Source organism: Danio rerio, chromosome 23 (genome assembly GCF_049306965.1).
Source record: "Danio rerio strain Tuebingen ecotype United States chromosome 23, GRCz12tu, whole genome shotgun sequence".
In the NCBI taxonomy this organism is placed as follows: Eukaryota; Metazoa; Chordata; class Actinopteri; order Cypriniformes; family Danionidae; genus Danio; species Danio rerio.
The window spans coordinates 37,521,246-37,536,979 of NC_133198.1; the positions used below are offsets into that span (position 1 = coordinate 37,521,246).

Genomic DNA, 15,734 nt, shown 5'->3' on the forward strand with positions numbered 1-15,734 from the left:
AGCAGAGGTAGAACTCTCACATTGCAAAAATCACCTTAATTGAAATAGTCCAGACGCTGAATGCTCCCAAGCCCAAAAGGGCTGCGATCTCTCTTTTTTCCATGGTCGATCCCAAAAATCCCATAGTTTTATGTCAAACTGTTGCATCAGTTCTGTATTGTCCGCCATTTTCTTTTGTTTTCTACACTGCTGTTATATTAAACCTACACCCTTATTTAAAAACCACAACTTTGTCTATGTCTTTGCTTAAGCTCGTTGCAAGCATCCTTTGATGTACATATGAATAAAAATGCTGTCTAGGTAGGCAGCTGTCTAGGTTTGGAACACAGCCATTTCGAGTCTCCTGAGAGCCAATTGAATGCCAGTCAGATGTTATGATGGTTGAAACTGAATGAAAGTAGATGTCTAGGTGGTTTGGTATTATGTGCTGTTCTCTCCGTTGGATGTTTGTAATATGCTCAGATTCTACATAAAAGTTTTAAGCATGTTGGTCATTAGCTGTTCGCATCTGTGATCGGTCGAGAAGAGAGCTAGCAAAGATAAAATTTTGGGTTTTATTGCAAGGAAGGCCTTAAATACATTGTGAGTTGCTTTGAATTGAAAATGTGTGCCAAATGTGTAAATGGAAAACAAAAACAAACCAGGCTAGTTGCTACTGTACACTGCAGGCATGTTTTCTTTGTTTTTTTTATTATGGAAGATTTGTAACATGATGCTTGTAACGTGATAAAGCAAATTATGTCCAAATGTGCTTCACTTAAACATTTCTAACAGGTATATAGAGCTGACTCTTTGTTTTAGAATGGTGCTAAGCTAATGGCTAATTAGCTAAGCTAACAGATACAAACAAGTGATAAAACTCTAACTCTGAGTCACTTTTGATTGAAAGTGTGTGACAAATGTGTAAAACAAAAACAAGCCAGGCTTGCCTTCACCTTAATACTGTCTTCATAATAGGATATTAGTTAAATCAGTTGAAGATTTTCTGTTTGCAACGATGAAGCAAATTCTATCAAAATGTGCTTCAATTGAACATTTTACAGGTATATAGAGCTGACTCTTTGTTTTTTAGAATGGTGCTAAGCTAACAGCTAATTGTAAAAGCTGTGCATTTTGTTAGTAGGTTTTCCTAAAGTAGATAATTCCTTCCTTTTAATACAGTTTTTTTATTTTATTTTTTTTATTTTATATTAATCTAGCTGCTTTTGGTGGTATATACAGTAATATATTGCAGTAAATGAGTTTGTTTTTTCACAGAACACAAGCCAGATTCTTCTGTTAACATGTAGAGTAGCTATAAGCTAACAGATACAAACGATCAATGAAACTAGCCAACTATGTAAGTCGCTTCGTGTACCAAATATGTAAATGTAAAACAAAGGTGTGGTGTAAACGTAAGTTGGTTAGCTGGTTTTAGCTGGTCAATTAGCCTGTTTTTAGAGGGGTTTTGGCCATTTTCAGGCTGGTTTCTAGCCATTTACAGCCTGGTCTTAACTGGTCACGCTGGGAGATGACCAGCTAAAATGAGGCCAGCCAAAACCAGATATGTCCAGCTTAAAGGCTGGTCAAGCTGGATTTAGCTGGTTTTAACTGGTCATTTCCGAACATGACCAGCTAAGACTAGGCTGGAAATGACCAAAACCCCTCTAAAACTAGGGTTGTCGACCATCTAAAACCAGCCAACCAGCCTTTGCTGGTTTAAGCTATTTTTTTCCAGCAGGGATATTTTTTGTTTGTAACATGGTGCTAAGCTTATGATAAAAGCCATGTTTGTTTTGTTATCAGGTTGCCTTAAACAAAATGATCTGTTGCTTTCATTACTTTTTTTATTAATATTAAGCTTACAGACTTTGGTAAAATATTTGAATGAGTTCATCTTTTTTCAGAGTAAATAAGTCAGACTTGTCTCTAAACATATAGCTAAGCTAACAGATAAAATTGAGATATGAGACTAGCCAACAGCAAGTCATTTTGCATTGAAAGTGTTATTTTAAAATTATGTTTTCTGTTTGGAATGGAAAAAATACTGTCAATTTTCTCTTCATTTTTCTAACTTTTGTATAGAGCTTGTTTTAGAATGTTTTTAAAATGGGATATCCCATTTGCAGATTTTCTTGGGTGCATACAGTAATATAATGCAGTAAATAAGAATCCTTTTTTCACAACTACACAAGTCTTGACTCCCTGTTAGCATACAGCTAAGATAACACCTCAAGCTAACAGCTAAAAATGAGAGATGAAACTAGCTAATGTTTTTCTGTGATTACTTACACTATTCAATAGATGACTTGAACTTCGTACGTTTCTCAATATGTAGAGCTGATTCCAGTTAGAAATGCGTTAGCCTGCTGCTAAGCTATCAGCTCATCACGCAGCAGGGCAGATACTGGATTTTGTTTTGGATTGGGCTGTTTTCTATCTGTAATTGTAAATAGAAAACCATGTTGAAATGAAGCCTGGTGAGGTGTAAGGTGTGATAATGCCTGTGGTGTTTGTGTGTGTGCACAGGTGAAGCGAGTGCCAGTGGAGAGCTGTTCTCAGTACAGCAGCTGTGGAGAGTGTCTGGCCTCTGGTGATCCTCACTGCGGCTGGTGTGTCCTGCACAGTGTGTAAGTATCTGCATCTCCTTAGCCCACAGATCATAACAAACACACACAGATATATGCGTTTGCTTGTTTATCTATTTATCTTTATGAAGAGTTTCCTTTTTTCTTTCCTTTTTGTTTTTAGTTTTATTCTAATGATAAAAATTTCAATACGGTATTAAGAAGGCTGTGCAAATTATAGTTTTATTAAAATTTATATATATATATATATATATATATATATATATATATATATGATGTATTTACAAAATATTTGACGTAGTATGTATAATATGCAAGTATGTATGGATCTATTAGGTATGTAAAATGTGCAAGAAAATTAAGCAAAAACCTACATAAAAATAAAATTGTAATATTTTAATTAACTTAACATTTTAAAATTAAGTTTATTATTTTATTATGTATTACTACAGTACCTTACAGTTAAAACTAGAAAAGTTGTGTATAGGGTGGACAATATAATATTGTAACAAAGCAAACGCTGAGAACAGACTTGCAGATCCAAATGCAGTTTATTAGAAGTAAGGGTCAAAAACAGGAGCAAAACAGTATCACAAGGAAAATCTAAAAGACATGGTCATTACGCAGGTGAGAGAACCGACTAAGCGGCAGTGAATCAGAACGAGGAACAAGGCTAGGAACAAAAACAAACCAGGGAAAACGCTTTGCAATGTTCAGTAGTGAAACAAGACTAGTGAAAAATGTAGTGAAAAAAAGGCAGGGTGTATTTATAATTCTTGTAATCAGTGTAGATGAGCAGCAGCTGCTGTAGGAGTTGATGAGCGCAGGGAGTTCTGGGAGTTGTAGTTCGTTCCGAAGTAATCTCCAATAGACAGATATACTTTTCTTTTTTTACATGTAAGGTTTTTACTTTATTTTGCTGCAATTTGTTTTAGTTTAGTTTTTTGTGTTTTATTTTGTGTTTTATTTTATTTAGATTTTATTGTTTGATATATTTTCTTTTTTACAGTTTTATTCTATTTTGTTCAAAAATGCTAGAGTAAAGACAAACCATGTTATGTAATGAAATTTATTCAGCATAGCCTTTATTCATGTACTTAAAATTCTTATTATAGTAATGACACTTCGGACTTTTCTTCATCATCACATGAGTTATTCTACAAGGAATCAACCTATTAATAAACAATGTGTTTGATCTGCCTGTGTGATGATCACAGTAGATTGATTGTGGTTGTGTTGTTGTGTTTTTGTTTAGCTGTTCTCGTAAGGACCGTTGTGAGCGAGCAGATGAACCCCAGCGATTCGCCTCCAGACTGGAGCAATGCGTCCGGCTCACAGTACAACCCAACAACATCTCTGTCACCATGTCTGAAGTCCAGGCAAGTCAATTACACCTCAGATTGTCATTCAGATCAATGGATCATTAATTGGAGGTTGTTTCGCAATGATTTTGACCACTTTCAATGAGTGTATCCGAGCTGGAACTGCTATAGATATTGATTTGTCACAAATATTTAAAAAAGATGCAAGTTACATTGAATTAAGCATGCCATTTTGAAGCTGATAGAACAAAATAGTTTTTTTTTTTTAAATGTGTTACATTGTTTGATTTTAAAACTAAAATTAAGATATGTTTGTATTATTTTGGTTTGATTTATTCATTTAAATTGTGTACACAATATAAACTTTTATTTGTTACTTAATTTGATTTTCTATTTGTCTATTTTAATCCATTGTTAATGCATTTTACAGTTAATTATTATTAATTGTATTTATTTATAAATATTTAAAAGTAAAGACAAGTTATATTCAATTAAACATGACATTTTGAAAGTAATTTTTTTCTTTAAAAATGCTTAATTTAGTTTGATTTTAAAACAAAAATTTAGATTTTTTGTGTTATTTTCTTTTGATTTGTTCTTTTAAATTGTGTACAATATGTTAATTTTTATTTATTATTTAATAACTTTTTGAAAATTGCAAGTAGCAGTGAATTAATTGTGAAATTTTAAAGTTGAAAGACTAAAATATTTTTTTAATAATCTTTAGAAAGTGTTTTACTATGTAAAATTGTTTTTGATATATTAATAATGTTTTGGTATGTTCATTTTTTGTTTTATTACCAAAACATTTTACAAATATTTAAAAGTAAAGGGAAGTTGTAATCAATTAAACATGACATTTTTAAAATAATATATTTTAAAAAAATATATTTTATATTTTTTATAAGTGTTTTGTTTGATTTTAAAACTAAAATTAACATAAGTTTTGGTGTTAATTTGTTTGCATTTTTGAACAATTTAAATTATGTATAATAAATAAACATTTATTTGTAATTTACCAATTAGATATTCTTTTTATATTTAGCAATTTTTTAAATTAATTATAAAGTAACAACTGTAATGTGAAATTTTAAAACTGAAAGACTGAAGTATATTTAAAATATATGGATTACATTTTTGTATTTAAAAATATTTTTGATGTATCGATAATGTTTTAATATGTTATGTTATTTATTTTTATTGCCAAAACATTTTACAATATAAACAGTCTATTTGTACATTTTAATAATTTAAACATTGCTTATTAATATTGTTAAGAATATTATTATATTAATATTGATATTAAGATTTCTGATTTTGATGAATAATCACATTTTCACTGGAATAAACTTAAAATCACAAATTCCTTGCTGATTTATTGCTTCTGATCCATATTTCTAATGCGATTTCTAATTATCTCTCACTGTTCTTAGAAGTGGGTAAATCAACACAGTAAAATGTAGGTGTAGATGCTATCTGGCTGATAATATCTGCATATGAAAGTCCAGCTGTCTTTTGCACAAATGTTCAGTGTTTGTCATGCCAATAAAGCAATAAAGCTGAAATCCTATTCTGTCTCCTGCAGCTGGTTCTTCAGGCTCAGAACGTCCCAAGTCTGGCAGCGGGAGTAAACTGCTCATTTGAAGACTTTACAGAGACTGAGGGACACATCATGGGGGGACGCATCTACTGTTTGTCCCCCTCCACTAGAGAGATCAGTCCTATCACACGCAACCAGGGTGAGAAGACACATATACAGTACACACACATATGCATACTGACACACTCACATGGAACATTGCTGAATATGAATTCAAGCAGTTCTGGAGAGAATTGTTTGAAGATAGAGAGACCATATAGCATCATAGGAAAACAGAGCAAGGTTAAATGGAGATCAGGAATGTGACATGACATGAGTGTTTTAGTTATAAGTTTTCTGTGCTTTTAACTAGTGATCAACTAGAGATCAACATCGGAAACTCCCGATTATCAAAATATATATTAATTTAATTTAATTTTTCAAAAATTATTTTATTTAGTTTTATTGTATTTTATTTTTTATTACACTATTTAATTTTTTATTTTGTTTTGTTTACTATTTATTTAGATTTTTATTTTATTTTATCTTTTTTATTGTTGCGTTTTGTTTTGTTTTTTGTTGATTTATTTTGTTTTATTTTATTTTCTTATTTTTATTTTTTCTTATTTTTTATTTTGTTTTATTTTATTTTGTTTTTTATTTTATTTTATTTTACTATTATTTTATTTAATATTTTATTTTGTTTTATTTTATTTTTTGTTATTTTATTTATTTTTTTATCTATATTAATTTTATTTTGTTTTGTTACAATTTTAATTTATTAAAAATATAAAATTTTTATTTTTTATGATTTTATTTTGTTTTATTATTTAATGCTTAATTTAATTACATTTTTTTATTATTTAATTTTTTTTTTTAATTTTATTTTATTTTGTATTTTATTTTATTTTAATTTTTTTATTGATTTATTTTATTTTTTGTTTTATTTTATTTACATTTGTTAAATATTTTATTTTATTTTTAATCTATTCTATTTTATTTTGTTTTATTAAGTTTATTTTATTTCATTTTTTAGTTTTTTTATCACTCGTGATTAACTTATATATTATAGTATGTTTTAGAATATTATAGTATGTTTTTTTAATAATGTAACAGTATTTTTTATTTTAATTTATTTTTCTTTTTATTTCATGTAGAGTGTCTTTGTTTTTGTATATTTGTCTTGTTTTCAGTTTTTTATATAAATATTAATATATTTCTGTGCTATTTTTTGTTATAGGCTACGTAATGAAATTAATCAAACATTGCCTTTATTTATTTATTTAAATTCCTCTCAGTTCAAACACTTCCTAATGTTCCTCATCCAGTTACTATGACCATTTATGTGAAGCTGCTTTGACACAATCTACATTGTAAAAGCGCTATACAAATAAAGCTGAATTGAATTGAATTGAATACACTGATATTACATCAAACCTAATAAACCTACTAATAAAAAACAATACTTAATCTGTCTGTATTAAACACAAAACAGAAAGAGTTTCTGATCCATTGGTTAATCATCTTATTAATATTAATATAAAAATCGATCCAAGTAGATGATTACTCAACCTGAAATGACAAGCTGAGCTTCTGAAATAAAGCTGTTGGTCAAGTTAACATGAGTCTTAAGGAGAAGACGCCTATGTGTCAGCACACACACACTCACACACACACACACACACACACTGCTTGTTAGAGCTTGCTGAAGCTCACCGTGTGTCTGTCTGCAGGTGACAAGCGGGTGGTGAAGCTCTATCTGAAATCTAAGGAGACAGGGAAGAAGTTTGCCAGCGTGGATTTTGTCTTCTACAACTGCAGTGTCCATCAGTCGTAAGTCTCTTTTCCTGCCGTCGAACTCTCTCCCTCTTTCTCTCTGTCTCTCAGATGAAGACAAGTTTATTTTTGCGTAGACTTATGTGTGTTTGTGTGTTAGTATTGTCACAGTACTAGAAGTATGAAATGGGATAGATAGATAGATAGATAGATAGATAGATAGATAGATAGATAGATAGATAGATAGATAGATAGATAGATAGATAGATAGATAGATAGATAGATAGATAGATAGATAGATAGATGATGGATGGATGGATGGATGGATGGATGGATGGATGGATGGATGGATAGATGGATAGATAGCACGTGCTGGTAGAGGCGTGATGCTTCCTGATGACGGGAAGATGATTTGTGAATCACAGCACATTATATTAGCCAATCAGAGCCTCTTGAGGGCGAGCCTTTCAGAGGAACTATGACATATGATAGTCATTTTCATGTTAGCTCAGTAGCTGTATATAGTCAAAGTAAGATATATGAAAAAAAAACCTTGTTTTTTTTTTACAATTGAAGCATGAGCACACATTGCTTAGCACCCCATAAACACATCCAAGCCTTTAAAATACACTTTGGACCACCCCTTTAAAGACATTGTACATTTACATTTGGTCTAAAGCTTGGGTCCTGATTTTGTTCCCAGGAGATTTTTGAAGAGATGGGTTTTTAGTTTTGTTGTTACTTGACATGTATTACCGCAGGAAAGTGCTATTATATTGTTTCAAATATTTTACTATCAATACGTATTGACATATTGATACTTTTGACAACGCTAGTGTGTGTGTGTTTCTTGCTTGTGTGTGTGTGTTAGAGAGAGAGGGATGTGTGCTGTGTGCTGTTAGCAGTTTTTCGCTGAGATCAGGGATGAGATCAGACTTTTAATGTCATTTCATTAAGCGCTCGTGAGCATCTCTGACTTGAGCCGTCCAGTTTTGCTGTTGAGTTATATTACTGCAGTTCTTACATCACTCGCTCCCATTCCTTCACTTCAGGCCATCCTTTATCCCTTCTCCAATCAGTAGTGAATAAAGACGACCGTTAGTCTAAAACACATGTGTCAGGTTCCTAGCATTGTGATCTGTGTTTTCATTTGGGTGTCCTGTTTTTCTGAACCTTCACACTGCAAGAATGCAATACACCTTTTTAAATTTAATGGCCTTTATAAATGTCATATTATGTAAGTACTAATGGATTACTTAAAGAAGAATCTTAAAGGGATGGTTACCCCAAAATTGTGTGTGTGGTTGTGCAATTTTGTGTGCACTGTAAAAAATGCTGGGTTCCACAGAATTTATTCATGTTGTCGTAACACAAATCAATTAAGTTAACTTGACACTTTTAACAAATTTGTGTGGATTGAACGTAAAAAAAAATGAAGTTGTTCCAATGAAGTCTCAAGAATTGTGTTGTTTCAGCTCATTTTAAATAAGTAGTTTAAATAAGTAAAAATATATATTTTTGAGTGTGTGTGTGACAAAATTGTAATGAAAACAACATTAAAAATAAATAACAGATTTTCAAGTAACAGAGAACACAAATCTGCTATTAAATGGTATTTAAATTTTGATGACATTCCTTAATAAAACAACTGTAGTTATATATTTATACATTTAAACAACATTTTAGCAGTATAAATTAATTAGTTAATGTTAGTTTTTTAATGAGATTTTCTTTGAGGCACCACCTTGACATGGTTCCACATAGCGAAACATATTTAAATAAATTAATAAAGAATTGTAATTGAAAACCTGTTCATAATATAATGTGTAATGTACAAATGAAGTCAAAATTATTAGCAAAATTGTTATTATTATTTCAAATATTTCACAAATGATGTTTAACAGAGCAAGGCATTTTTCACAGTATTTCCTGTAATATTTTTTTTATTTTGAGGAAAGTCTTATTTGTTTTATTTTGACTTTAATAAAAGCAGTTTTAAAATGTTTTAAGGTCAATATAATTAGCCCCTATAACCCTCTGAGGTCGCCAGGTCATGCCACTGTGACCAACATTTTTTCTTATCAGTCTAAGCAACACTAAGAATACTCAAAATAAGGAAAATGAACAGTGTGCACACTCTTTCTTTTGTCTCATGGGCACCGCAGCTAGACAGTCGCCTACTTGCGGCACTTGTGCGAACTGATATTAGCCTATGTTTACAATTCTAGGTGCTGCATGCCTCGGCACATCCAATGTGCAACCCCCTTTAGGATGGTCTTGCTACAGACAGTTACAAGCCTTTTTGCATCCTTGTTGAAACTCACACTGTTAGCGAGATCAAAGATAAATGTTAATTTGGCAAGCTGAACACATTCTGTACTGTACAGGAGACACAGACAAGATTGATTGACAATAGTCTACAGCCAATTAGGACTCAGAACACAATCCAAACTGCGAGACTATAACCATGTTATAGCAAGGGACCACTGTACATTAACACACTGAAATAAATGTCTCAGCAACTTCAGGTTCACACAGACTTTAAACAATTAATATTTGCACCATATAATTAATGCTGATAACAGTAGCACCATTTCATTCCATTGACCTTATTTCCAGTCTCTCTTTGTCTCTCTCTCTCTGTCTCTCTCTCTCTCATCTCCGGATAGACAACAAGTTTGTGCTGCAGGCGTAAGCAGCTCCACATGTGTTGATCTCCAGTGTCTCTCTCCTTCATTAAGTCTATACATTAGCATGTCTCTGTCCTATTAGCAACGCAGCCTCTTCATCTAAAGCCGGACGCGATGAAGTGCTCACCTGGTGCTCCTCATGTGTGTGTTCGTGTGACTAAGACACTCGATTTGGCCCTTGTGATCACTGTGTGTGTGTGTGTAATATGTGTGTGGCAAGGGATGCCTGGTTGGCACGGCAAATTACCCTGCTAGCTATTTACACGCGGCGTAACAATATTAGAGTTTAGCATGAGACAGGGGGGAGGGACAACTTAATCGAGCGTATGAGGGGGCCCGATGCTTTTTTAACAAGACGAGAATGGAGAGAACGAAGAGGGAGAAGCGGAAAAAAGACAGATAGATGATGGCTTTTGTTGAAGCGATAAAGCACTCGCGAGGCTCAAAGGTTAGCAGGAGCTGGCACATTTTAATATGAAAAGAGCCCAGGCGTGTGGCACAGGAGACACACACGCTGTTGAATAGACCATCCCTTTTCTGTGTGTGTGTGTGTGTGACAGGTTTGGCACCACGTAATCCTGAGTTTCAGTCTTGTGAGACCCATCGCTGGTTTGGTTAAAAGTGCCCTGAAGTGCCTTGAAATGCTCAGCTTAGTTTTTATCTTAGATGTCTGATGTAATTTCAACTAAATCCAGAAGATAGTTCTGGAAATATTAGCATTTAGCAAATTAGCTTATAGTGTTCTGTTTATATCACAGCTTCAGCATGCTGGTCATTAGTTAAAATGCATGGCTTAGTTTTTATTCTAGATGTGTGTTGTAATTTCAACTAAAACTGGAAGACTGGGCCCGCTATATTAGCATTTAGCATATTAGCATATAATGTTTTGTTTAACTCTACTGAAAAAAACAGCTTAAAGCAGCCTAAGCTGGGTGGCTAGTTTTAGCTGGTTGACTAGCCTGGTTTTAGAGGGGTTCTGGCCACTTTCAGGCTGGTTTCCAGCCATTTTCAGCCTGGTCTTTGCTGGTCAGGCTGGAAAAAGCTGGACATAGCTGGTTTTAGTGGGGCTTTCAGCCTGGCAAGGCTGGTCAAGCTGGTTTTAGCTGGTCATATATGATGCCATAAAATGTCGATTTCTAAGGCAAAATCTGTGAAGAAAAGTCTATTTTGTGACATAAGAGTTGGATTTGGCTGTCAGCAGGATAATGGTGTGGGGTTTGAGCTTCATGTCTGCACTGATGGCCTGTAATGTCGCTGCCTCTTCAGGAAGTAGATCTGAATAATACAAGATCAAAGTGGGTCAATATGACATTCATTAGTGAAAGCTTTCCCTGCGTCTCTCAATTTTCCCGTCCATTGTTTCATCCCTGTTTTTCTCTGTCTCTTCCCCTGTTTTCTCTGTTTTTCTGGTGGTCAGGTTCAGCTAGTGCTTTAATTCAGCAGCTCTAGTGAGGAGAAAGCTTTATCATGCACCAGCAGCGGACGTGAGCGTAAGCCTTTGAACATTCGCCACAGAGCAGGGAAGAGGCGTAGAGCGTACTTCTCGCCTCTTTGTGACGCTCTCGCTGACCGCTGAAGCCTTTTCATGAGAAGAGAAAAGCACCGGCCGTCTGAGGAGAATTCAGGAGCGGTTGAGCTACATCTTAAAATACTGCAGTGCTGTTCTGGGTTGAGCTGTTGCACTTGGATTTGATTTTACTGTAGCGAATTGGTTCTGTTTTATTCTTTTCTCTTTTTTTTCAACAGGTCACTGTGCATTTACTTTCTTTGCAAACAGAAATATATTTGACATATTGAGATTATGTGTGTATGTATGTATGTATGTATGTATGTATGTATGTATGTATGTATGTATGTATGTATGTATGTATGTATGTATGTATGTATGTATGTATGCATGCATGTTTGTATTTTACATACATATAACTAAGAATGAAGAAATTAGATCTCTTGTATGTTTTTAAATAGTCACTAATAATAATAGTATTTTTGATATTAAACAGTTGGTAATAAATGATAGTATATTAGTAATATACACTTATTTTGTATGTAAAATGTAAATGATTTATTGTTGTATTTTTCTCATTGATAGCTTTATTATAATACAAAAAAAAAACATATCATATTTTTAGCAATGTATTTTCAAATGTTATTTTTATCAACCAACCAACCTATCCATCAACCAATCCATTAATCAATCAATCAATCAATCAATCAATAAATCAATCAATCAATCAATCAATCAATCGATCGATCGATAGATTAATTGATAGATCAATCTATCAATTAATCTATCAATCAATCTACCAGTCAGCCAATCAATAATTCAATAAACCAATCAATCAACCAGTCAACAAATTAACAAATAATCCAATCAATCAACCTGGCAATCAATCAACTAATCAATCAACCAATACACCAATCAATAAATTAATTAATCAACAAATCATCCAATCATCCATTCAATCTACCAGTCAACCAATCAACAAACCAACCAACCAACCAACAAACCAATCAGTCAACCAACTAAATCCAAATCAACAAACAATCCAATCAATCAACTAGTCAACCAATCAACTAATCAATCATCCAATTAATCAACCAGCCAGTCAACCAATCAGTCCACCAATCACCCAATCAATCAATCAATCAATCAATTAGTCAACCAACCAACAAACCAATCAATCAATCAGTCAATCAACAAACCAATCAATCAATCAATCAGTCAATCAACCAACCAATCAGTCAACTAGTCAACCAATCAATCAGTCAAAAAAACAGTCAGTCAGCCAACCATCCAACCAACCAACCATTCAATCAGTCAATCAATCAATCAGTCAACCAGTCAACCAATCAACCATCCAACCAAGCAACCAACCAATCAATCAGTGAACCGGTCAACCGATCAACCAGTCAACCAAACTATCAATCAAACAGTCAACCAATCATTCAACCAGCCAATTACAAAGTATCAATCTTTCAAAATATCTTTGTTCAGAAGGAAAAATCAATAAAAAGGTGTATGAATGTTTCCATTTTTGGGTGATCTGTCCCTTTAACTTTGACTTTAATAGCCAAAGGCAACCATGATGGAGTGTTCTGAACATCTGACACTTGGCTGTGCAGAAATTACTCACTTCAACTTTAGTCCACAGTTGCGAGGTGGTTTAGAAAACACGGCTGCACAAATCTGTTTCCACCACTGATGTCAAGCTCAATTCATTCCGGAGTTCATGCCGGATGCATGATAAGAAACCGCTCCCACGCAGCTCTTCTGTTATGACTTTTTTGGAGACTAGATCACAGATCAGCGTCCTTGTCCTGCCAAATGGCAACAAAATCTGCCTCTGTAACCATCGCAACCAGGCCTGCCTACACCTTAGTCTCCGTGCGTTGTGCAGAAAGTTGACAGATCAGTGTGACATGTCTGCTATTCTTACTCTTTCAATTTGAGGGGCCAACTCAGTCAGTGCGGGCCCTGTTTTAAATGCCATTATTTGTGTAAATGATTCATGGGAACCTGCTGGATGTGAAAGCTTTGTTTCTTGGCCGTTTTCTGTTTGTAATAATCTGAATCACTGAATTGTGCTTTGGTGGTGTATGGATGTTTTTTTTTTATGTTTGCTTAGATTTTTATTTTTTATAATTTTTTTTTTGCTAGGGTGTTGCTAAGGCAGTCTGAGTGTTTGAGTGTTTCGAGAGTGGTTGCTAGGGTGTTGCTAAGGTGTTTTGATTCATTATGTGATTGCTAACCTGTTCCAATTGTATGAACGTGTTTTTTGGTTGCTAGGGTGTTGCTAAGACAGTCTGCTTGTTGGAGTGTTTTGAGAGTGCTTGCTAGGGTGTTACTAAGGTGTTTAAGTTCATTATATAATTGCTTGTTTCGATTGTTTGAACACAGTTTTTTTGTTGTTGTTACTAGGGTGTTGCTAAGGTGTTTCAGTTCATTATATAATTGCTTGTTACAATTGTTTGAACACAGTTTTTTTTTTTTTGTTTGTTTTTGCTAGGGTGTTTCCAAGGCTATCTGAGTGTTTGAACACAATGCTTTATCATTGTTTGGGTGTTGCTGAGGTGTATCAGTTCATTATGTGATTACCAAGGTGTTCTTAATATTTGAAAACAATTTACACTTTGGTTTTGAGAGTGGTTGCTATGATGTTGATAAGGTGTTTTGGTTAAGTTAAGGTGTCCGGGTTGTTTGAGCACATATTTTTTACGTTGCTAGGGTGTTGCTAAGGCAGTTTGAGTGCTTTGAGAGTGGTTGCTAGGATGTTGATAAGGAGTTTCAGTTCATTATATGATTGTTTGTTGTTCTGATTGCTTGGACTGAACACAGTTTTTTTGGTTGCTAGGGTGTCACTAAGGCATAAAGAGTGTTTGAACACATTGTATTATGATTGTTTGGGTGTTGCTAAGGTGTATTAGTTTATTATGTGACTGCCAAGGTGGTCAGCATTTTTTAACACATTTTACACAGTGGTTGCTAGGGTGTCAGTTTATTATATGATTGCTTGGTGTTCCGATTGTTTGAACAGTTGCAAAGATGTATCAGTTCATTATGTGATTGCCAAGGAGTTTAGAATAAAAACATTTTACACATTGGTTTTGAGAGTGGTTGCTAGGGTGTTACTAAGGTGTTTCAGTTCATTATGTGCTAACGTCTTTCAGTTGTTTGAATGTTGTTTTTTGTTTTTTTTTTGGTTGCAAGGGTTTCACTAAGGCAGTCTGAGTGTTTAAGAACATTGTTTTATGGTTGTTAGGGTGTTGCTAAGGTGTAGTACATTGTTTTATAGTACAGTATAGTATAGCACATGTGTATAGTTGATAGGGTGTTACTTAGTTGCTGGGGTGTTTGAGCATGTTTCAAGGTTGCTAGGGTGGCACTGAGAGATATTAAGTCTTTAAGAACACGTTGTTTTTTGGTTGCTAGGATGTCGCTAAGGCGGTTTGAGTAATGTTTATGGCTGTTAGGTGATGCCAAGGTGTTCTGGGTGTTAAAGTACAGTGTTTTATAATGTTTTTTTAGGTTGTTGCCAAGGTATTGTAAGTGTTTGAGCACATTTAGATGGTTGCTATGGTGGTTCTGGTTGCTAGAGTTTTGGTTCTTTGAGTGTTTGAACATGTTTGAGGTTGATAGGATCTCACTCACAAGAGATTTCAGCTGTTTAAACATTGTTTTGTTTTGGTTGCTTGGGTGTTGCTGAGATGTTTTGAGGATTTTAGCATTATTTATGGTTTCTAGAGTGCTGCTGTGGTGTTCTGAACATTTGAGCAGATTGTTTTGTGATCGCCAGGGTAGTTCTAACGTCGACAGATCAGTGTTGTTTATGTTGTGTTTGGCGTTCTTATTCTGTCACCTTGAAGTGCCAACTCTGTCAATGTGGGCTCAGTAGTTAAATGACTTAAATGCCGTTATTGATGTAAATGAGTCATCTTAAACTGTCGAATGCGGAAGCTTTGCTCTTTGGTCATTTTCTGTGTGTAATAACCTGCATTACTGGATTGTGTTTGTGAGTTGTTTTTATCTTTTATCTTTTCTATATTTTCTCTTGACGATTGATGAGTGTTGGTTCATTCTGTCTTTGATCTGTCCATCTCACAGCACCTCTGCTTCAAAGATGAAAGGTGACGAGAAAGGAAAGAGAAGACATCAAATTTGTAGTTTTTTTGAAAACCCATTTGGTAATAGGAAGTAATGAATGGTTGCCAGGATGTTGAATTAATACTTTGTGCTATATGTGTTGCTAGGCATTGCTGCTGTATACTTATGTCAGGGTATGTGAATGGGTCAATTAAA

The 15,734-nt window shown here is 33.9% G+C and overlaps 1 protein-coding gene across 2 annotated transcripts in view; it reads left to right on the plus strand.

Moving 5' to 3' along the window:
• Nucleotides 1-15,734, plus strand: part of plxna1a (plexin A1a) — a 424,291-nt gene that overhangs the window by 226,145 nt on the left and 182,412 nt on the right. For both annotated transcript variants that reach the window (XM_017353686.4, XM_003201217.7), the window contains exons 5-8: nucleotides 2,509-2,609; nucleotides 3,823-3,946; nucleotides 5,475-5,628; nucleotides 7,202-7,301. In XM_017353686.4, the coding sequence (XP_017209175.2) occupies nucleotides 2,509-2,609; nucleotides 3,823-3,946; nucleotides 5,475-5,628; nucleotides 7,202-7,301 (479 nt within the window). The remainder of the gene's footprint in view (nucleotides 1-2,508; nucleotides 2,610-3,822; nucleotides 3,947-5,474; nucleotides 5,629-7,201; nucleotides 7,302-15,734) is intronic.